General features: G+C 41.9%; 1 protein-coding gene across 11 annotated transcripts; it reads right to left on the reverse strand.

The window, feature by feature from the left end:
• Positions 1-2,521: 2,521 nt before the first annotated feature.
• Positions 2,522-20,700, reverse strand: LOC118290219 (aryl hydrocarbon receptor nuclear translocator-like protein 1). Of its 11 annotated transcripts, none has more exons than XM_047336083.1 (18): positions 14,700-14,797; positions 14,518-14,617; positions 14,353-14,391; positions 14,221-14,262; positions 14,078-14,137; positions 13,824-13,981; positions 13,652-13,734; positions 13,471-13,563; positions 12,109-12,226; positions 11,846-11,995; positions 9,411-9,645; positions 9,008-9,114; positions 8,774-8,924; positions 8,536-8,618; positions 8,346-8,457; positions 7,661-7,751; positions 6,946-7,036; positions 2,522-5,191 (listed from the first exon to the last, which is right to left on the reverse strand). In XM_047336083.1, exons 6-18 carry the CDS (start codon positions 13,939-13,941, stop codon positions 5,037-5,039), a joined length of 1,587 nt encoding a protein of 528 aa, XP_047192039.1. In that variant the 5' UTR covers positions 13,942-13,981; positions 14,078-14,137; positions 14,221-14,262; positions 14,353-14,391; positions 14,518-14,617; positions 14,700-14,797; the 3' UTR covers positions 2,522-5,036. The 11 variants fall into 11 exon arrangements, with proteins under 11 accessions (XP_047192039.1, XP_035473639.2, XP_047192033.1 ...); XM_047336082.1 differs by lacking the exons at positions 14,078-14,137; positions 14,700-14,797 and adding exons at positions 7,469-7,508; positions 20,485-20,700 and having other exon boundaries at positions 5,058-5,191; XM_035617746.2 differs by lacking the exons at positions 14,078-14,137; positions 14,700-14,797 and adding an exon at positions 20,485-20,700 and having other exon boundaries at positions 14,536-14,617.
• Positions 20,701-22,150: the final 1,450 nt, after the last annotated feature.

Here is a 22,150-nt window from a genome sequence, read left to right on the forward strand (position 1 = left end):
ACATATAATCTGCATCATTAAAAATGTACAGATAAATTCTCTTTTGTAATCTTGAAAAAACCCCACTCATGGCTATTGTTATTCGTCTACGGCTTGAGTTGGGGATTATTGCTCACATTATTATTTTTGGCCACTTGCATTTTTTTCTAGATTGGTTGTATATATTTGTCGCCCATTTGTAGGAATCAGGGACTGGTCCGTCACAGCGATTTGAAATTTGGGGTGTGGCTTTTGGGGCGAACTGGTGGCGACAGTTAAGGAGGTGTGGGAATATGTTACCACAGGAAAGAATTGCTTGCCCCCCCCCCCCCCCCCCCCCACGCGGCGGACTGTAAATTATGCACTGACTGAATTCCCTAGTGCCATGAAACATAATGTTCAGTTATATTGATAGCTAGATAGACCTTACAAAATATAATGAAATACAAACTGCAGAACTGCAAAACTAAAGTAAAGGAATATAAATATATTATATAATTAATGTACATAATCGTAATGCAGGTGTACAATCAGTTACCAAATAACGGGAAGGTGCAAATGTGCCGGGATTTGTGTTAAACACAAAAGGGTGTTGTTTTGCCTTTTTGTTAAAATTTCTGGCTGAAATTCAAATATTAAATTGCATTTCTGTATCGAAATCTATCTGTGCGTTTTTTAATGGATTGGTATAATCTGGAATCATTTCAAACAACCAAACAGTGACAAAATATAAGGAAAATTACTTAAAATATTTTAGTATTTTAACTAAATTGTACATAATTATGGTAATTTATTTGTGTGATAATTGTTGTATAAAGCAACTTCCCTCCCCAGGTGAGTTCAGTGTTTTGAGATGACAATTTTCATTCTTTCCTTTCTCCTTTTTTTTATATTTTTTTTTACAGTTTTACTGGTTGATGTAGCTATCATTATGGTCCCTGTTACTATCATCATCTCCTGGCTCTTCATCATTATCCTCGCCTGCCTTGTGGGTGTGATCTGGTCACAGCAGCAGCAGAGCCCCGCCCACACTGTACGTACAAACCAGCGGCACTCTGAGTCTGAGAAGAGACAGGCTGTGGGCAATGTGTTGGTTGTGGTTGTGCCTTCGGTCATGTCTTACCTCCCAGTCTTGGTGATTTTTCCCCTGGTTGTATACATATACTATAGTGATAGTCATTGTCAAAAGAAATGTGTAATGTTTTGGAACTATCTTTTTTGTTCCCTAGGTTTGGTGTATTCATAGGCCCTCTGTTCTACTTCTCTAAGGCAAGAAAAATGTGCTGCCGTAGTGGGACAGAAAATGAATGATGAGGGTTAATATCAGAACTCTGATAATCAGCACCACTCGCAGTAAATAGTGAATTTGGAAATGTGTCACGCCTCTGTAAGCAAAGTGATTCTATTCTCACTGGAAGCAACACCACTGCGTTTCACCACTTTCCTGTTCCGCTGAAGTCAGTAAGCTTGTCACTTTAAAAAAATATGATACTCCAACTTTTTTTTTATGGTTTCTCACTTTCATTTTCTCACTTTCAGCTCCCTTATCAATGTGTCCTTTTCTGTCTATCAAGTGAAACAATGAGCAAGGTGTTACGCTTTTTTGGTGAACACTTAAGGATTTATGCTAATGATATGAAAAGTAATATCAAATGTTTTTTTTCTCACCCATAAATGAATAGTTAAACGCTATATTTATTTTCCATACGTGAGTGGAAGCACCATATTTTTTGTTTCAAGTGTCTCGTGTCAGAAACTTCATGTCTACACATGTAAAGCTTTCTAAAAGATTTTATTTTAAATCAAATTAAGAACTTATGCTATTGTATACAACCTTTAATTTAATTTAAAACTTAATATATTAAATGTTGAACCTTTTGAGTCTGAGGAAAATTGCACAATATTATCAGCATATTGTCAAGCATTAGTGACAACATGGATCTTAACAACAACTACTGTACATTTTGATTAATCCTAACTGCTGTGACCAACTTTTCTATAGTAAGTATCAGCTTCTTGAGTAGCTACTACATCGCTTGCTATAACTCTTTCCTTTTTGATCTCAAGAGGCACAAGGCAGATCCGTGGATGATCCTGTTAAGTGACACCATGCTTGCAACTTCAGTGTGTTCTTTTAACAATCGTATTTTGTTACCTGTGAGTTTGGATTACTACATTTAAAGGTATATGGATAATGTATGACTTCATTTTTATTCCAGGATGTATCCATAGTCTTGTAATGACAGTGATTCCCATTTCCCACATTTGATCGTATTTCTTACTAATGCCACCAACTCTTAGTTTAATAAATGGTTATCTAAAACATAAACAGGTTGAACTTCACATTCAAAGTACTGTGTGAAACAGGGCAATGGTTGCATCATTAATTTTTTGTTTGATTTTAAGTTGCTGAATATGAGATTGAAGCATATAGTTGACTCCCAAAGTTATGCAAAAGATTCCTGCCTCTTGTAAGAATAACTGCTCACAATGACACAACAAAACTATAAATTATGGTATAGACCAAATAGAATTCAGACCATTTATGAAAAAGCTGTTTACTTTCAGTAAAGTTAAACCTCCAATTCCTTGTTACAGCAGATACATCAACAACAGGTTGCACATACAAATATCAAAAACCTTGTCCTTAGCAGAGTATGTTCAAAATGCTTGAGTGTCCATTTCAAATGGCACTGATGGCCAGAGCAAATATTGTCCAGAATACCAACAGTTTTTTTTCCTTTTAAAGCCAAAGAGCGCATAATATGTTGATTCACAATCAAACCTTGTGCTGAAACAGCGTGTGATCCAAGGCAACACACATCACATTATGCTTTCAAGACAAGAGGAACCAGTGATAAAACCAGAATTTACACACGAAGGCCGGTCACCAGGTTTTTAAAATCCACCCCCGAGAAGTCTCACACTGTTAATATCAGTGTAGCGTACGATTCACGAGTCACACTGCGCTAACAAACAATTCCCTCTGCCGAGGTAGTTGTGTGATTGGATCGGTTTGTTTGTTAGACGGGTTCATGTTAACAAGTGGATTCGTTTTTTGGATCAAAAATTTTTTTGAAAGATTCTTTGCCGTAGTGAGATCGGGCAAAACACTTTGACATTGAGTCACATCTTCACGAATAAATAACAATTTTTTAATTATGTACGTCAGATGTAAAATAATTCACGTTTGTGGCTACGCCTTATTGCCCCGACCCCTAAAACCCGCCCTGTGGCCGCATTGCTAGTGTTAAAATTGGTTTCTGTGTTCAACCTCTCCTCTGATTTTATCGCCGTTTGAAAAAATAAAGTTGAGATGTTTCAATGTCGTTCGTACTTTAACAAGAGGCCTTGTGGTAATGGGATATTCAAAGATAGAAAAAAAACGTCTCCCTAGCAGCATGAATGGCAAATTTCTGTCCAGTCGAAGGCAAATACTATTTAGGGCAACGGGAGGGGGTAAGGAGCGAGGATATGACACAAATCTTCCTTTAAAGAATACTGGCTCGTCCATTGTTGACACTTCCACATTTGCACATCCATGGCGGACCATCTACATTTTTTCCAGGAGTTCAGTGTACAGTATATGTCCTTCACAGAACTGTCTAGAGCACAGCAAATAATTGATATGCGAATACAGCATAGGCGTACTAGGGCTCAGTCCTTTAGTGCACATACAGTATTAAAACAGACACGTCGCAAACTTTATGGAAGAGCGCTCCATTTCAAGGACCACCCTACACTTGAAAATGCCCCTCTGAGAATAGTTGTATTTAGGATTTTTGACAGAAGTGTCTTTCAACTCGAAGCTGGAGGTAGCTGCCATGAGGGGGTGCTGCAGCAGTGTGTCACTGCAAGGCAAAAAAGTTTACTAAACAAGCCAATTAAAAAAACAACTTTCATCTCAGTCCATTTTCCAGAGTAACAGTGAGAGGAGAAGAAGTCATTTGATTTCACTTTTTAGACATGAAGCAAATGGGTGTTCACCTTTACCGTCCGCTCTAAAACTGGTGTAAAATGTGGTCGCTCATTCCAATCAATACTAAAATCACGAATGTTGTTAACTTTGCATACGCCTAGTACAAATTGTTAGACTTAGTTGGGTTTACAGTTCCTGATCATGTGCTAATTCTGTGCCGTAATTCCTGTGTGTGTGCAAATTTCCAGTGTCCAGCAAAGTTCCACATGATGGCTGCAGAGCGCGCATGAAATCGACCTGCTTTTTTTGAACCATCTTTAAAAAAAGCATAAAAAAAATGTAAGTCCATTTTTTCAAGCAGCACTGCATATGGTGGGAGTTGGTCTGTCCTTCAGACCTTGGTTACTCGTTTTGTGGCGGGGGGGGGGGGGGGGCAGCAGAGCGGATGCATAAGACTGTTCTGCTGTGGAAAGGCTGGACTCGAGTCCCCATGACGATGCTGAAGTGTCACTGAAGAAGACACTCATGGAATTACCCAAAGGCTATTAACTTAAACTTCTATCCTCGAGTATGTAGTGTTGCAGCTTTTGGTGCGGGTCCAGCAAGTGTGTGTGTGTGTGTGTGTGTGTGTGTGTGTGGGGAGGTAGCAGACCTCAGCCATGAAATATGTATTCAGCTTCGATGCTGAAAGTGGCGCCTCAGGTGAGGATTTATTAAAGCAAGTAGTTTTGGTGAAAACTAGATGCGAGTAGAATCCTCTCATCACCATCATCTGACAAAAGACATATCGCCAAATAATCTTCATTGAACAAGACCTGGTCTATTAGCCTCCTTGTATAGCATTCGAACATCTAGGCAAGGGGATTCTTATTTTATCTCATTCAGTGACAGGCTGCAATTAACCTTGGGAGCACTAGCGCGCTGGGGTAGCCGTAGTGTCTCGTGAAAACCGTGAAGAGATCAGCATCCATAATTGAGTTACAACGTCGTCCACGGTTGAATCTCTCGAGACCGGAGGGTTTAACTGTGCAGGACCCAAATCAGCCAGTCACAGAATGAACAAGCCCGCGTTCTTGGCAAACGGCAAGAAAACGGCACAAGAGAGCATAGAGGGGCGGACAGTTTGTACGTGCCCCTTCTAGAAAGGCCAGTGTAAGTCCTCAAAGTCCTCCGACTGGCCCATGTTCACGTCCGTCTCCAGGAGGCTCATGATGACTGCCATGGCGGCCTCATCGTTGCTGAAGCTGCTCAGGCCCGGGACCATGTTGTCCAAGTCTAGCTGAGTTGGCCCACCTGAGTGAAACAGACCAGAGAAAACACATTGCTGGAACAATCCCCCCTTTAAAAAAGGTTTACCCTTGAATATCGTCCGTCCGTGACTGTGACTGTTTTTATGAGGTGGCGACTTGTTTTAGACGAACCCATTTCCCCTCGTCCTGCCTTCTCCACTTCTACTTAATTTTCTCATTTACAGACAAAAGTCCATTAGCGGACCTCATGTCTGTAAGAGTGCAGTCCCATGAGCGCATGAGCTGTGTCACTTGCCTTTCTGCCGGGCCCGTTTCTAGGCACGGGTCTTCATCCTGAAATTAATAAGTAACTGAAGAGTATTTTATTTGGTCTGGCCAATCACAAGCATTCCACATCTAATCAGTACTTCCTTACTTCCTTACAGTAAGTGATTCTTAAGCAATATACTTTTCGTAAAAATCAGCAAATGTTTCCTCACAGTCAGCTAGCTGTCGCTTTTTTTTGTGGCCAGGCTTATCCAGTTTTCGGCTCAGTGCTGGGGCCTGTTCCAGGAAGCAGGTTTGAGTAGTTTAACCCCTTAAAAGAGGGAAACTCTGGATTTTCCGTTCCAGAAAGCGAGTGAACTTAAACTGTAGGTCAGTTACCATGGTAACATTTTTCTTGAACCTGATCTAGCTGTCAAAAAATTATGTGTCCTTTCCTCGTCAACCCGATCGACATAGAAACAGAATTCATTCAGTCGCCTCACGTCAGAGAGGATGTTCAGACCTCGTACAGAAGCTTTCATTCCCCTAGACAACTACTTTGTAGAACCTTACCGTTTCTCTCACAATATATCACATACTGTATCAGGGTTTATGGATTATTAGAGTCCATGGCTTTAGTTTTAGATAATATACAACACTGATGTTGTTACAAATGACCTTGTGTAACTGCATCGGACAAAGCACTTGACTCTGCACCAGATCTCAATAGATCTTACTGCTGTTATTTGACACCACCGACCATCACATCCTATTACACAGACTGGAACATTTAATTGGCATTAAAAGGAGCTAAGCTGGCGAATCAATGCAGCCAGATGAAACCAATCAAGTTATCTAAAGTTAAAGCGTGCCCTCTGTTTTAGGCAGATGGCAGCCCACCTCCACTCCACTTCTTCTGCTCGAGGTTTCTTCCCGTTGTGTAGGGATTTTTTTTCCCTCTCCACTGTCGCCTAGTGAATGTTTGGTCTCTCTAAATAGTATTGTAAAGAGTACAGTCTAGACCTGTCTCTATATAATTAAAATTGACCTGAAGAATTTCTTACGTAGTTACCTGCTTATAAAAATAAGCTTGTTGTGTAAGGTGACAAAAAGCTGGTGTTTGTCACCAAAGTTATGGTTACATTCTCATCCTGAGCAGAGATCAGTTCGTTCATAAATAATGGATTATATTGTACGAATAGGTTTTCAAGGCAGCGTGAGTTAAGTCATTCACCGAAATAAAACACGAACATTGAGAACATAAGAAGAAAAGCCTTTATCGTCCTGTTAAAGTGTGAGCTCATTGTTGTAGAAAAGACTATAGTACAGTGCTTCTATATTTATAAATAAAATAATAAATGCATATGCTTTGTATAAATTATGAAGGATTCCGGTGGTATTGACACAGAACTGAATGCGTTTTCTATTATCTGATCTGTTGTTTCGAGCCTTCAGCTGTGAAATCGCTCGTGGTGTCAACAATATAAAGAGTACTTGACTTCTTTGCCAATATGAAATGGATTTGATTTATGATTAGCATGCACACAGTACCTGTACTTAACCCACTGTTAGTGCCCGTTGCTGTCCTCGAGTCAGGCTGGGACTGTGATGAACTGCCTGCTGTGTCCTCTCTGCTGGATGCCTGGGGGGGGGAAGAAAAAGACATTTGACACCGAAACACTGTGCACAGGGTCACATGTTTCGCCTTTCTCCACTAAAGTCTCTATTTATAAAGAAAACAGGTTGTAGAAGTGGCCACTGTCTTCATTACTTGAACACATTTTATCTTTCTACAATCAAACTGTCAAGTTTACAGAATACAGACGTGTGAACAGTGGAGGAAATACAACTAAGTTTGTAAGTGGAATAATTCAATCAACATAATCAAACAATTAATGTGCCTTCTTCACCAAGAACACCCCTTGTCACCATTCTTTTTCTTGTAAATGTACAGAGACTACAGTCTCGCTCTCATTTCCATATTGATACCACACAGAACTCAAATTAGTATGTCACTATACAGTACCTTTGCATAGAAAGTCAACCTGAATGTCAAAAATACGTATAAACTTGCCATGCATTCCAATGTAACCTTCACGTGCCACTAAAACGGCCTGAAAAACAAGAAAAGCAAGAAAACACAAAACATGCCTGCTTACAGTCTTAAGAAATGGAAAAACTAAAAAAGGTACCGCAAAAATATCCAAAGAGCAACAGTGACCAACCATTAGTGTTAAGTAAATGTGAAGCAGTTTAAGTCACTCACACTCCTACTGGTTTGTGGGGAAACCTGTGGACATTTCTCCTGGCCCGGGCCGAACGGACTGGAAGCTCCGCTTGATGGAGAGGAGTTCACCCTGTTCAAAAATACAGCAGCAAAATAAATAATCGCTAATCTATATGCATATGTACTGTAAACCACCGAGTCCAAAAGTCTGAGACCACATCGAAAAATTCAAATATTTTCATGTGAACTACGAAATAAGTATAAGTCTGAGGAAAAGGGAGGATTGTGACACATTTGAGCAAATTTGGGGAACCAACTTAGTGCCAATGTTACAAATAGGGCTGCTCCTCAAGTTTGCAGCAGATTGTGATAGTTGAAAAAAAAAATAAGTATCAGAGCTAAGTGAAAGTGTCAGAAGTGAAATTGTTATTCTGAACAACGACGGCCTTTCTCAAGATTCAAAACATGGCTGGACACTGGAGCAGAAAATTTGACATTTATGGCCGCAACAGAAAGGAAGCAAACCGGTCACAGTTTATCAACTTGACTAGAAGAAGCTCTGTGACAGGATAACATGGGCCATCAGCTCGACAGCATGCTGTCAATCATTTCTGAAATTCATGTGCATTTTCCAAAGATTCAAGATGACAAAACAAAAACAAAACAAAGATACACAAGATGAACATACATGAATCATTATAACATATATTCACACCCAATGCACCTGTAGCCGTCGATGAGCTCGTTGGCGATTTGGGTCCCTAAACTGCCTGCGTAGATCATGATGCCTAAACCGCTGGAAAGGCCAGGAATTATGGATAGTTGCTTTGTGTCTTCTGTGGAAGGAGAAGATATCAAAATCAAAACAAAAACAAAAACACACACAAGAGATAAATGACTATATATACAATTACCGATGTGCATTTCTTTTTTTTTACCCTCAAGTGCTTTTGAGCTGCCGGCCTCCTTGTCATCTTTTGTGTGACCAGGCCCCCTGCTGGTGCAAAGGCATACATATGCTGCTTAATGGAAGAATATACTGTTATGTATGGCTTCAGTATCAAGTAGAAATTATTATGGTTGTTCCAAAAAGCTAAAAGAATATGTTTTTATAAAAAACTGACAATCCTCATGGGGGACAGGAATACTTACGAGACAACCCTGTTTTGAGACACGATAAACTCAACTTCTTTGGTCCATGGATTTGTGAAACTACACCACTGACTTTGGAGGGAAACGTAGGAGCCATATTTTGTTTTAAACTTGTAGCACTTTGTCTCAATCTTCTCTTTGCTTCGAAGAACTGCCAAGAGATTAGACACGGGCGTCAAAGCTAAGTGGAAGATTACAGAAAAAGAAAAAAATTGGTTGGCTTTGCTCCATCACCTTGCCTGTGTTTCTCTGCGAGGTGCTGCAGGTCGTCCTGGTGGAAGTACTCATAACACGACGTGCCAAGAACTTCCTGCGGCAGATAACCAATGACTGTGGTGGCTCTGGGAAAAGAAAGGATAATAAAAAAAGGAGGGGGGTTAAGTCGCTCTTGCTTTCTCCATCTCTCTCTATCTCTCTCGCTAGCCGTCTCTCGGGTTAATGCCGCTCAAGAGCAAGTGATGATGGAATGAAAACGGATACGGTGCCAAAGAGCTACTCCACGTGTTTAACACTTATCAATCACACGCATGGGAAATTTGATGAAAAGATTCGCCATCTATGTGCGTGTGAAATTACTTCCCAAAAAAAATAAATGGTGGACGTGCAGGTTGTTAGAATTGGGGGGGAGGACACTCACTGTTGGTCTACAAAAGTGAACTTGCCGTCGATCGCACAGCGGGTGACGAACTCGGGGGGCTTGGTGGAGATGTCTTTGGGCGGGTGGTGGGACGCGTGGGGGTGGAGGCGGCACACCGTCACCAGACAGGTCAGATGGGACGTTTCTTTCTCGCCGTCTCCCTCAGAGTCCGTCTGGCTTCCTGGCCAACTCCGCATGTACCCAGTGCAGTGGAGGGTGCAGTATCTGTAAGTGTCTGTGGGTGAAAAAAACAAGTCTGTAAAATGTCACATATCCATAACCGGGTAACAAACATTCTGCTGTTTCTATATATGCATTAATGATCAAACGATCCCGATTAATTTGAGTAACAAGGAACTCTGTGGAAATGAGATTTGTTAAATGGTGTTGAATCATCAATTTTATGCTATTTAGTTTAGTGCTTTGAAACACAATTGTAAAATTCTCCATGTGCATCGATATATCGGTTATCAAAATCTAATAATGCAATATATAATAAACGATCGTCACAGGGGGCATTTTTTCTGCAGAACCAGTTCTTTCCCTTTTGATACTTAAATGACATTTTCCCAATAATACATTTTGACACACTGCAAAACTAAAATAAAACAGTTTTTTTTTAATTTTTGTAAGTCAGCAAATGTCAATAGAAGACCAAAGAGACTCAAATACTTTGACTTTCCTACTCTGTCTGTGGCATTTGTTGACAAGAAAAATCTATTAGAAGAAAATGACCCAATAACTACATTACTTTAATTGGATTTACTTCTTTTTATTTTCCTATCTAATAAAGTATGGTAGAAATAGTCAGGATAACAGAGTATTATGGGACCTGGCAGATAAAAAGTCCCCACTTCCTTTCCTTGTGCCACTGCAGTGCAGTAGCTGAGGTTTGCCACAGAGTGGTCCCACACCTCCTGTTCCTGCCACCACAGTGAGGTTTACAGTAGGTGGGGTTTGCACCATCTTGGTACTTTGTGGTTATACAATGCTGCAACACTGACCTACTTCCTGTGGCAGGACAATGTGTTTTAAATTCTGACATCTCTCTGGGGTGGGGAAAAAGAAAGAAAAAGGTTTCGATCAAACCCTGAATTCTTTCCATGGAGACGTGACTCGATAAAACTGACCCACATTGAAAAAAGTTAACGGACAGATCTCTTTCTTTACGATATTCAAGTAACTTTCATGTTACATTTCATTTATTTGACATGAAGATGCTCAACATTAAACAGAACTCTGCCCAAGAAGCCTGGAAAAATGGATGGAGGAAAAAAATATCAGTACTTATTGTGGTTAATACTGTAATAAGTCATTCTTATTCATACTTTCCATTGAAATTGAGGTCATGTCTTGTCATAGGAATGGAGATTTGGGCTCAACCTCTTACGTTCAACCTCGGCGAACTAGGTGGCAAGAGGGGAAGAAGCAGTCACGACCCCTCATCACCCTCATCCTCTCCTCCACCAGATCCTTATCAGTTATTTGCTTTGTATCCTCTGGGAGCAATCGAGGCAGGGTGTAAACGCATTAAAATATCTTGTTCATTTTATAAATCCTCATCTGTTTGGGTCAAAGTGCCCTGCAGGTCCACCCTGACCGAATGGGACTACATATACAAATCTGAATAATCTATTTTAACTTTTTAAAACTAACTTTAATACGTCAGCTCCAAGTCGTCATTTCTGATATGTTCAGAGGGTGGCTGACACATACGGGATTCAGCGAAACCAAGTTCAGTGAAGACTCTACAAACACCTGTTGATATGCGAGGAAACGTCCACTGTGCCGTAGCGGCAGTTTTAAATTGACGATCCACAACGTTATCAACTTTATCACCGAAAGGCACGGTTGAAGAACAGGCTCCTACCACAGAAACTAAAACCTACAGCAGCCACATTATTGCTCACGCCGTTTGACTGACGGTCTAAATCGGGCCGTTTCCTCTCTGAGCTCAAACGCCTCGAGCCCCAATCGCCGCAAATGAAATGAACCAAAACAGCAAAGATTTCTTGCTCTCGGTTGTGTGGCCTTGAAGCAGCACAGCGTTCGTTTGTTAAATATGACACTCATAGCAGAAGGAGCAGCAGAACATCCAGAAAGGGATTTGGAAGAAGTGTCTCCGTCTGTGTATGTTCATCCAGATCAGAGCGAGATTTTATTATTTTTAATCCTACAACATCACAGAGTAACATTGCTTTGTTCATATGGAACACACAAATTGGATTTTGTATTAGCTGACTAGCATCAGCTGTTTTTTGTTCATGCTTCGCTGTCAGCTGACTAGTCACAGCCAATCATATTCATGCAGGTGTGAAGCGTCATGAAACTTCCTGATACTCCTCACTGGCACATCCCTTCGTATGGTTACTGTTCTTGTGTGTGGTTGTTAAAGGGGGGGACTCAAATTACTTTGCTTTTGTTACGGAGCCCACCTTTCTGTTTGGAAGCACTGGGCAAGGGGCGTTTGTCTTTGTGCTTCCCCGCCAAACGACTGTGCTTCATGCGGCAGAGAAAAGCCCGCCGGGCCCCGGTTGACAGGTGGGACCCTCTGACGGGGGCGTCCGCCTGGACCTGAGCGCCAGCTGCACACCAGACAGACGGACAGCAATTGTGAGTGCCACACAAAAGTGTTCATTCTCAGCTTGTTTAAACTCCAATTTCATTTAGCAGCAGTGGACGTGGCGAGTAGACTCACTTGCCGGATCGATGAGGCGTTGGCGAGGGTGCAGCTCTGACGACGACAGCTGCTCCTTCAGCTTGTTGATGTCTTTGGGGTGGATGAAATCGAACAGGCTCTGGCCAGTCAGCTCCAACTGTGAACCCAGACGACATACATCCAGTTACTCACCTTCCCGTTATATCCATTTTACTTAAATGTCGTTGTTCATTTCCTACTAGACGACTTGCTTTGAAAAACTAAACGCCACCATTTGCAAACATTCATGTGTTGTTGCTCAGTTATATATTCATTCTCACTGCATCTAAACTTAATCTGAAAGATAAAGAGACGCCACAGTAAATGTATGTGGTCTGTAACTTTGCACGCAACTAGACGGAAAGTAGCTGCAGCAAGTATCTAGTCATTAGTGGTTTGACTCCACTAAGGGAATTGTGGTCAAGAATGAGGAGCAGGTCTGTTTATCATATCTGGCTGCCGGGCACAATACACTGACTTAAAAAAAAATGTAGACTTGTACAAAGACTGAGAGGCTGCCAGCCCTTCAGAAAAATTAAAAGGTGTGACCTCACTTACTAGATTTTTACTTGCAGCGTTATCAGAGCTTCAATAAAACATTTCATGCGTTTGATTTTCTCATTAAATCTACAGAGAAGAGCGACTTGTGTGTGCACAGCGACAAATTCGTGAGAAGACCGAGGAGCAATGATTTGGTCGGTCAGCCATTACGTGGAAACAGCACAAACTAATGAGGAGACGTTTTATATGGAGCTCCGACACTGCAAGAACATTTTTTGGTGATGAAAGAATATTGGAGGATTTTAAAATATAACTGAATAAATCTACAAAAATGATTGTTAGTTAAATAAACACAAGGAATGAATCTCCACTTTTATTTTGAAAGGCCTGACGTTTCCTACACATTTTGAAATTGGTCGACCAGAACAGATCAGAACAACCTGGGGTTTATCGGGAGAAGGGGCTAAAAGAAATACAGGTGCTTCAGACAGAGGGTGAAAAGAGGTGGTTCAGGAATGGGCAGTATGAGAACACTGATGCCTTTTCTGAGCATTAAGAGCATGTAAACCTTTTCAAGTGGTAACCCACATTAAAAGTATGAACCTGAATAATTCGCTGAAGCAGCAGGATGCACTGCAACGCTGCTTTTTAATATTAAAGGGGCAGTGAGCGATTTTCTCTTAAGGTGTCAGGTAGTGATGTTTACAAACTGCACACATTTGCGAGGTGCGGCGCACACAAAGAAGAGTCAGCGGACCGTGAGGAAATGTTAGCTGAATTTTACAAAAAAAAATCGCATACTGCCCCCTTTTAATAACTGATGACAACAGCGAAATCAGTGTGTGATCTAGTGCAACACACCCGGCTTAAGTTGAGGATCTTGGAGACTGACTCAGAGATAAACATGATTTTCGCCCGGTCACAGCTTACGACTAACAGGAAACTGTCCGCAGCCTGGTAGGTAGACAGAGCAGATTCATTAACATATTAATAGACAAAGAGATAAATGTTATAATCAAATGGGTCACACAGAAGAGCCTACACTCAGCAGAAGGTGCCCGAGGTCGTCGTGAGGCAGGATGGAAGGCTTGTTGTTGGCGTCTGTGAAGGCGCCGCTCGTCCCAACTGGAAATAAATAAATAATAAACACAATAAACATCAGCTTTTGAAAAAGTAACGGACATTTTCAAATTACCAGGTGGGTCATAAGATACCTTTCATGGCTTTGAGGTGTTGGACCGCCTTCCGCAGCACTGTGAGCTTGTCAAGTTTTCGAGTCAAGGGCTGACAGGCGGGGATCATGGCCGACAGCTCTTCAATGAGGTTGTTCATTTTATCCCTTCGCCGCTTCTCAATCTGGCGGTGAGGTTCCCTGTAGATTATATGCAAATATAATAAATGTACTGAGCTATTAAAGCAGTCTGTAGTGCATATATTAAAATAAGGAGTTCATTTTTCTATGATCTACCTGCCGTGTCATTTCCAAATGGTGGAAGAGATTATGGTTTTAAAACAGCTGTTCACGTCACTAAATGAGATCAATCAGAGCCAACAAGGTTTTTTCCAAGACATTGATTTGATATTAAAGACAAAAATATATAGCAGAATCACCTGAAGCATTTCATTTTGACTTGCTGATCCTCTCCTTCAGATCTTATGACAAGAGATTGAAAAAGATATGATTTGTTTGCCAGTCTTCTCCTCATAACACGGTGTATGAAAAGAGGCAATAAGGAAGTGTACCTGTCGAGGTCATCGTCCATTTGGAAGTCAAGGTTTTGCCTGTAAGATCGAATGGACAACGTGCATGTATGTGTATGTCATTTAATGTTTAATAAGAAGAACATATGGTAATCGAGCTGTATTTACTACAAAGAACTTCACAAAACAACATGGCACTGCTCTTACTGTACATGTGCGTCTGACCTCTCCTCCACATCTCCCTTTCGTTTCCGTGGCAGCTCGACAGCTGGCAGCGACGGGACCGCTTGGCCTGGCCCTTCTTCCTCTGCAAGCACAAATCGGATACATGAAAAAAACAGGCCATCACAGGGACATGAGAGACTGAATGAAATAATAAATACATCAACCTCAAGCTCTGCTGGCTTGTCGGATCACTCTATTAATAATTCACTGTGAGTTAATCAATGAGACTCGCTCTGCCTGGCAGGATTTAACGGGTTTGTCGCACATGTTCAGCAGCGAATGAGAGGAAGTCATCTGGAAGAGTGAAGTTGGAGAGAGTTATTATTAGGTGCATGTGCAAATGCCTCCAGCCAATTAAAGAAAAAGAACAAAAAGTTTCAATCAAAAAATTTACAGTTCAGTTTGAGAGACATTTTTCTAAATTTTAAAAACCCTTAACAATTACATTAAATCCTTTTTTTTAAATTACACTACAACTTGAGAATGGCTACCAGAAAATTCAAAGAGAAAAATCTTTTTTTTTTTCTCCATAAAAGTCATAAACAAGAGACGTGGTAACTGCCAATCATAGAATAGTCACTGTTGTGTGTTTTGGCAATCATGAGGTTACTTTTAGCTTTTAGTTACGACATAGCTGTGAAACTTGTTTTTTGCTTTGTTTTCTGCTTTGTGACATTCCTAAAAGATTCCATCCATAATCACATGAGGCTTCACATGAACTCTTTCCCACTAGACCAGTAGTGGAGTGAACTTTAATGATATCCACATCAGTTTCTTTAATCCCCCCGGAGGAGCTTAGTGGGTCGTCATCACTGACGCAAAAGTGGAATGTGGGGGGTGAGCGTTTGCGGGCTCTCCGTTCCAACCCACCGCACAGCTCTGCAGTGCACACTGCGACTCCGACGTCACACAGTTTTTTCCTAGTCAGGAAATTTGCACTGTGCCAGCTGAGCGGCCGAAACGTGCCGTCGAGGAAGCAACAGTGCCCATTTTGTGCAGGGGGGCATGTGTAGATAGTCAACATTGTGGGCCGCACGAGAGCTAGAGGCACCGGTCGTGACCTTAGTGCTGACGAGAGGCCGAGCCCGCAGAGCAGCAGATGACATGCCATATTACTGAGAGGCTGCAAGTACACACGGAATGACCTACATGCACTATTTTATGGCTGTACCTTTTTTTTTTTTAAATGAGCGGCAACAGCGACATTGGCAGCTATTTCGATCCCGCATTTGACTAGGGGTCGACTCATATGGCTTTTACCGGGCCGAGACCGATAACGGATATTCTTTGGAACCGCTATTCATCTGCAGTTAAAAAAGTGTCAAAAGGCGTCAACATTTACAAGATCTTAACACAAAACTTTGTTAAAATGCCTTGAAGCAAATGTTTAATTCACAGAACCTCTCAACATGACCTCAACCAAAAAAGTGCCGGGAGCTATCAGCAGCATTAGTATGAAGTTGAGCAAACAACAAACATGGACGGGACCTTGCTAAAGTCCAGAGAGTCGTGAATGCGGCTGCATCAGAGCCAAAGTAGCACATTTTAAAATTAAATTATATTATCTTAAAAAAAAGGGAGATACCGATAATCATAAAAATGTTGAATATCTCCGGTAATCGGCCAGGCCGACAATAGGTCAACCCCTACTTTTGACACACTTTTGGGCAGTTTGACAATTCTATTATACATAAACATGCAAACCTGCACTCCAGCTGAAAATGTCTTCCACAAAAGCAAAGCGCCAAAACTACAGGTATTCACGTGTCTCCTGAATCTCTCTTCAACACAGAGCCAAGTTATGACGTGCACGCACCTTACAAGACCTGTTGAGCAGAATGGCCAAACAGCATGAATTACAGTGGCAATCTGGGCCAAACATCTGGATACCATCTGGGTTTAAGATTGTATGCAAAGGTATTAATTTTCTCTCTTTTTGAAAGTAAAAATATAATAAAAGGAAAACTCATGAGGCCTATCGTGTCTCCTTATTCCTTCAGCTATACACCAGAGAATAATTTTCATAATACTTTTACTTGACTGACATTTAAATTTTGGCATGAAACCGAGACACTGTCATAAATATGATTTCACGCAACAGGATGAATGCGGAGGTGTACAGGATTCAACCACATATGAAAACATAGATATGTGGCCAAGAGCAGCCAAAGAGCCTTTTCAGGGAGAGGTGAGGTGGTGGAATAACCTCGAGTCAGTCACCTGAATGAGCAGCGGACCACTCGCTGAAGACAAGATGGGAAGCTGAGAGAACCCCACGGATAAGCTGAAGGAGGCTTGAAGCGAAGCTCAGGCAGAGGATCACCAGGACACAAAGTGTCTGCTGATGTCGACACTGTCATTTCATAAGTTTAAAAGGTGAGGAAATCCAGCAGCAGTCATTTGTCTATGCAAACAAACTTACACCAGCTCTGATTGAAATCTATGTTGCATTTCATTTTGTGCCTCTATTTATCATGTGTCATACATTTAATGACTCATTTTTGGACTTAGACACCAATTGCCAGCAAAATACACCTACACGTTTGTGTGAGCGAGGTACCTGTGTATTATTTTCTTAAAGTGGACCCATTAGGACTCAGTAAATATTACTGTCCTTCACTGCTCCCACACCGAGGAAGCCATTCATTAGATCACTACTTTGGCCGACACAGAGAGCACATTGACTTTTCAGATACAGCAAGAAGGACGACAGTCATATACCGTGTGAAATATCTCCCATCTTCATCCCCAAAACATCTGAACTTTTTTTTAAAATTACAACTCTCATCACACCTGAATCAACCTCCGCACAGTATTTTTCAATGGCTGCATCGTTGTGTCTAGTCCGACAGCTATTGTGCACAACACTCAGACCGCAGGCGCACAAGAGAACATCCTTTTGTTGCTTTTAAAAAAAAAGTTATGTAGTAGAAGTTTGATCAAAAGAAACAATGCCGTTCATGTAATTGAAAAGAATGACACTAATAAAAAAATATCAGCTCCAATTTAGTATATACTGTACAGTAGTGTCTCTCTCTCTCTCTGGTCTTCATTTACAGCACCATCCAGCCGTGTTTAAGACCCTCCTGTCTCCCTCCCTCCCTCAATAAAAAAAAGATACCTAAAACTTTAAGTGTTTAATTTTTTTTATTATCATTTTAAGCATTTTATCTACATAAAACCTCACCAGTGTGAATGGAGTTCAAGTCATCTTGTATACTTTTTCTGCGCACGGACTTGTGATAACAACAAAAGTGTAATAATTTATCTATTACAAGCACAGAACATGAGTTTGACACCACAACGAAAAGCAGAGAGTATCTACTTCATGAAAATGTCCTCCCTTTTTTTTGTCACCTGTAGCTTCATCACACAATCGCGCAAGAGTCTGTCACGAACAATGGTAACAGTCCGGCTCTGAAACTGAAGAGGCTTTGGATACAGCAGTTAGTGTCCGTGTACTCCAATGATTAGACACGGCCGTGAACCCTGAAGCGGTAGCCATCAGCAAAATCCCCCATCGTCGTGCATCTGTCCTGCTACTTGTACTGATGTCAGGCCAAAGCTTTCTGCAGCCTGGTCATTTGTTTTTGGGTTCAACCCAGACATTTGTCAACCCAGAACATCCTTTTGTTGCTTTTAAACATGGATGACTGTTTCAAGGCCAAGGCATCTACAACACCAAGGCACCACTTAATTTATCCACCAGTTCTCCGTGTTCAGCAGCTGTAGTCACTGCACGTTCATTTGTTACTCTTCTAAAATACAATATCACATTACCGCCAAAAGTTCCTAATACATTTAGCTCTTTGTCAGCTAAAACTGTGACTAGATTGTAGCTTTTATATTTTTACCCCTTTTTTGATGACGTTTTCTAGATTTTGATTAGTAACACTAATGAAGGCTCCAACAACTGCTTTCATTGATCACATTTATAAAAAAAAAAAAATTAAAAAAAAAGATGGGATCAGAGATGCCACAAAACTATCATCACGGAGATGCAAAACAACATCATAGAGATGAAAATGTTACGTGTCAGTGTGCAGGGTCCCACCCTTTTGATTTTGGCATGATTCAAGATGCTTATCCATTCATCACAACGGATAAACGAACACTGTAAAAGAAAACAGGGCGAGTCTAAACACATTTGTGTTCCCCTGTCTTTCAAACTGTGCCCCTACCACTGTAGCAGCAGTGCAGTAGTGTGTGGTTTGTTTGTTATTTTTGTTGATGTGGGTAGAGAAAAATCCCCCACACTCAGCGATATGATATTTGCGTGTACGGGAGCAGAGGAAACATTCCACAGAGACGACGAGTTGCCTTTGTGACACTTGGCCACGTGCAGGACGAGTCTCCACACTTCAGCTTGACGTCACGTCATGATCGTATGCTGTGGTATGTGATCTTTACTCTTTCTTTACAGTTTTATCTGAGCCACATGATCATGTGAGCTCAAAGCACCCCCCAGCTTCTGGAAACATTAACATGTTGTGGTTTTTGGATGGATGCAGAGAGAAAGGCAGCCTTAAATCCTACAGATACAGTATAGTATGTTCTAGGTCACTTCATGGTTAACTGAAGAACAGTGTACCTGCCACTCCTCAGAGGAGCGTGTGCAGGATGTTGTTTGTTTGTTTTTAAATATAACAGTGCATGTTGTGCTGCCGAGCACATGCATTTTTTAATGATATTTTCAGGCAGGGGAGCTGCATGTGCAGGAATATGAATATGGGGAAAAAAACGACAACAGAATACCAGAAATGTTTAAAAAAAAAAATTAAAATCCTATAGAGTTGACAGTGAGCCCCTGGAAGTTAAGAAAGATTTTAATAGGCGATGTTATTGCGCCTCATAATGATTTATAACTTCCTGTTGTGTGATTCTAACAGCGGTATTTTAACACAAGGCGCAGTAGCATATTTATCAGGCAACATTCTGGTCCACTTAATGGACTTCCGTTTCGGTTCGGACGCTTATTTGGCTCCGGAGGCTCCGGTGGTTCCTGAGGCTCCGATGGTTCCGGTGGTTGCGATGGCCGGACACGCGATCAGAGCCGCTCGGCCGGAGCTCCGGGTCACGGCGGGCCAGGGAGGGCCTGCCTCCCTCTGCCGCAGGGCGAAGGCAGCGCTGCTCCACTGATCCACTGACCCAGTTTCGAGCGGGAGCTTGAACGACGGCGACCACACGGGCGGACCTCGCGGGCCCACGTGACGGACTGAAGCAGGACGGGTGCAAATAAAAGTGAAGGGGTTTTAAAGGGGAAAAACCACCGCGGCAATATGGCGAAGGTCCTGAAAATATGTGTTGCTCTGGCTAAGGGAAAAAAAAAAGAGTTGTTGGCATGGTTACAGTCACGTGCACCTCCTCCCCTCCCCTCCTCCCTCACGCGATGTCGAAACGGCACAAAGCTAACCCCCCCCCCCCCCCCCCCCCTCTCTCTCTTACTCCTCCTCCGGCGACGAGCACGTAAGCACAGAATGATGAATGGAGAGAGGTGTCCGCCGGTACGCGAGCGGCACGGCCGTTCAACCGGTTGCCAAAATCGGCAATTCACAAACAGCTGGTCGGTTGTGCAGCTGACGGGTGCCCGGCTGCTCCGGATTGTGAACGCTTTACGTTAGCCGGTTGGGCTAGCTCCATCTCTGGCTAGGTGGCGTCGGCGCGGTGGCTACTAAAACAGGGGGGGGGGGGTAGCCCCGGTAGTGATGTCACGATATAATTAAAAAGTCCACCGTAAAAGTTGAAATAAACTAAAGTACAAGCAGTCAACCCGTGTCCGGGTCGCTGTGCCCGGTAAACATCACGTCCTTGGTCGTATGAGCGGAGTAAAGATGTTGCGGACTACTTTCCTGTAGCACTTTCCAGCCAGCCCCACAAGAAATATGGACGTACCGCTGGGGAAAATAAATAAATAAACACATCACGTCCAACTATTTTCCGTCCACCTACCTTCCGCCCTGTCCTCGGAGCCACCGGCCGACATGCCGGCGGACTGGAGAGCCCGGTGTGCCCCGGTTGGAAGCTACGGGAGCGCCGCAGCGCATGTGGAGCCGCCGGCTGTAGCAGTAGTGGCGGAGATGGAGAGAGGAGGGAGCCGCGGAGAGCCGGTGTGTTGTATAATTGACTTCATTTTATTCCGTCACTCTCCTCCTCCAGTATGGTTTTTTGTTTTTTTTTAGAGGGAGACAGAGGGGGGGGGGGGGGGGGGGGGGGGGGGGACACCGATATCCGTTAGGAAAACAACATGGGGGGGGGAGTTCTCACTTGTCTCCTCCTCCGCGTCGCCTCCACGCTTCATTCATGCTCGTGTTTATTTGACAGCTGCACTCCATCAATTTCAATTCATGAATCGGCATAATATTTTCTTCATTAGCAGCACAAACAAACACACACACACACACACACACACACATACGGACAAACCAGGGCATAAAAAGGGGCCATATAAAAATTAACACATTATATGATTTCTCCTCTCTCCATCTCCACCACGACTACAATACATAGATATAATGACAATTATTATATTTTGTTTGAATAGCAAGTATGCGGTTTGAAGTTTTTTTTCCACACAAAAAAGTTATTGCCATTTGAAAAAAAAATGAATTAGCTCTTCAGTGAAGTGAAGGTTACGCATCAACAAGGCGTAACACAGAAGAAGAAAAAAAGGTTTTTCAGCTAATACAGTTACTGCACTGTATACAGGATGACATTTCAAAATTGAAGTTATTCAAAGGTGCGGCATTATTTCTGCTTAAGTTTCAAGTCAAGTCAACTTTATTGTCAATTCCTGCAATATTGTTGCAGACATAGAGGAATTGAAAAAAAACGTTTATCACGGACCCACGGTGCAATAGTACAAATAAATGAAATAATAATAATAAGTAATACGTAATATATACAATAAAAAAATTCTAAATAGTGCAAAAGAAGGGTAGGGCAAAAACCACACGGTATAGAAAAGCTAAAGAAATTGAAACTATGCAATGGAAAAGAAACACTGTACAGTTTATGGTTGGCTCATGACAGAAGAAAAGTTTGTTTTATTTTACACGAATAAACCTTACACCCCTGGTAACTACTACTTTACATAACGTTATAAAACCCCTCATGTAGGGCGAAAAAAGTAGGGCCTAGCCCAATGTTCCAAAAACGGTTTTATTGGCATATTGTCCCCGTTTTCCTACTATGAAAAAAGGAAAAAAGAAAACACTCAAAGTGATACATCCTCCCGAAGCGTCGACGATCTTTGGCCCTCACCTACATAGTGGAATTCGAGGGCGCCGCACGAGACTTTACGTAAGAGTGACGAGTGCACGTGCCAGCGAGAAACGTGTTGACCTATATATTGTATAACGCGCCGGTCACGTGGCAACGGTTGGCTCGCTGACCCATTTAAGGGCCGCGTCTACGGAGAAAGTCCGGTCCGCGGGCGATTCTTAAGTATGTTGGGGCCCTAGGCAAAAAGAAAATCAAAGTTGGGCCCCTCGACCGAGCATTCATCGCTATTATATTATAAATAATTTATCTATTTAAAAACTATTCATTGTTTAATATTTTACATTTCATGGACAATGTGATTTAACATAGTTCCAAAACAGATGATGAAACTTGT

The sequence above is a fragment of the Scophthalmus maximus genome, chromosome 12 (assembly GCF_022379125.1).
Source record: "Scophthalmus maximus strain ysfricsl-2021 chromosome 12, ASM2237912v1, whole genome shotgun sequence".
NCBI lineage: Eukaryota > Metazoa > Chordata > Actinopteri > Pleuronectiformes > Scophthalmidae > Scophthalmus > Scophthalmus maximus.

Excerpts from the sequence above, each read along its gene's own strand:
- LOC118290219 (XM_047336074.1), bottom strand. The coding sequence starts at position 20,518 with ATGTCGGCCGGTGGCTCCGAGGACAGGGCGGAAG. Across the intron at positions 8,925-9,007 it reads CGCAGAGAAACACAGGCAAG|TTCTTCGAAGCAAAGAGAAG; the intron begins GTGATGGAGCAA and ends ATCTCTTGGCAG. Across the intron at positions 8,619-8,773 it reads TCTCAAAACAGGGTTGTCTC|CAGGGGGCCTGGTCACACAA; the intron begins GTAAGTATTCCT and ends CCTTTGCACCAG.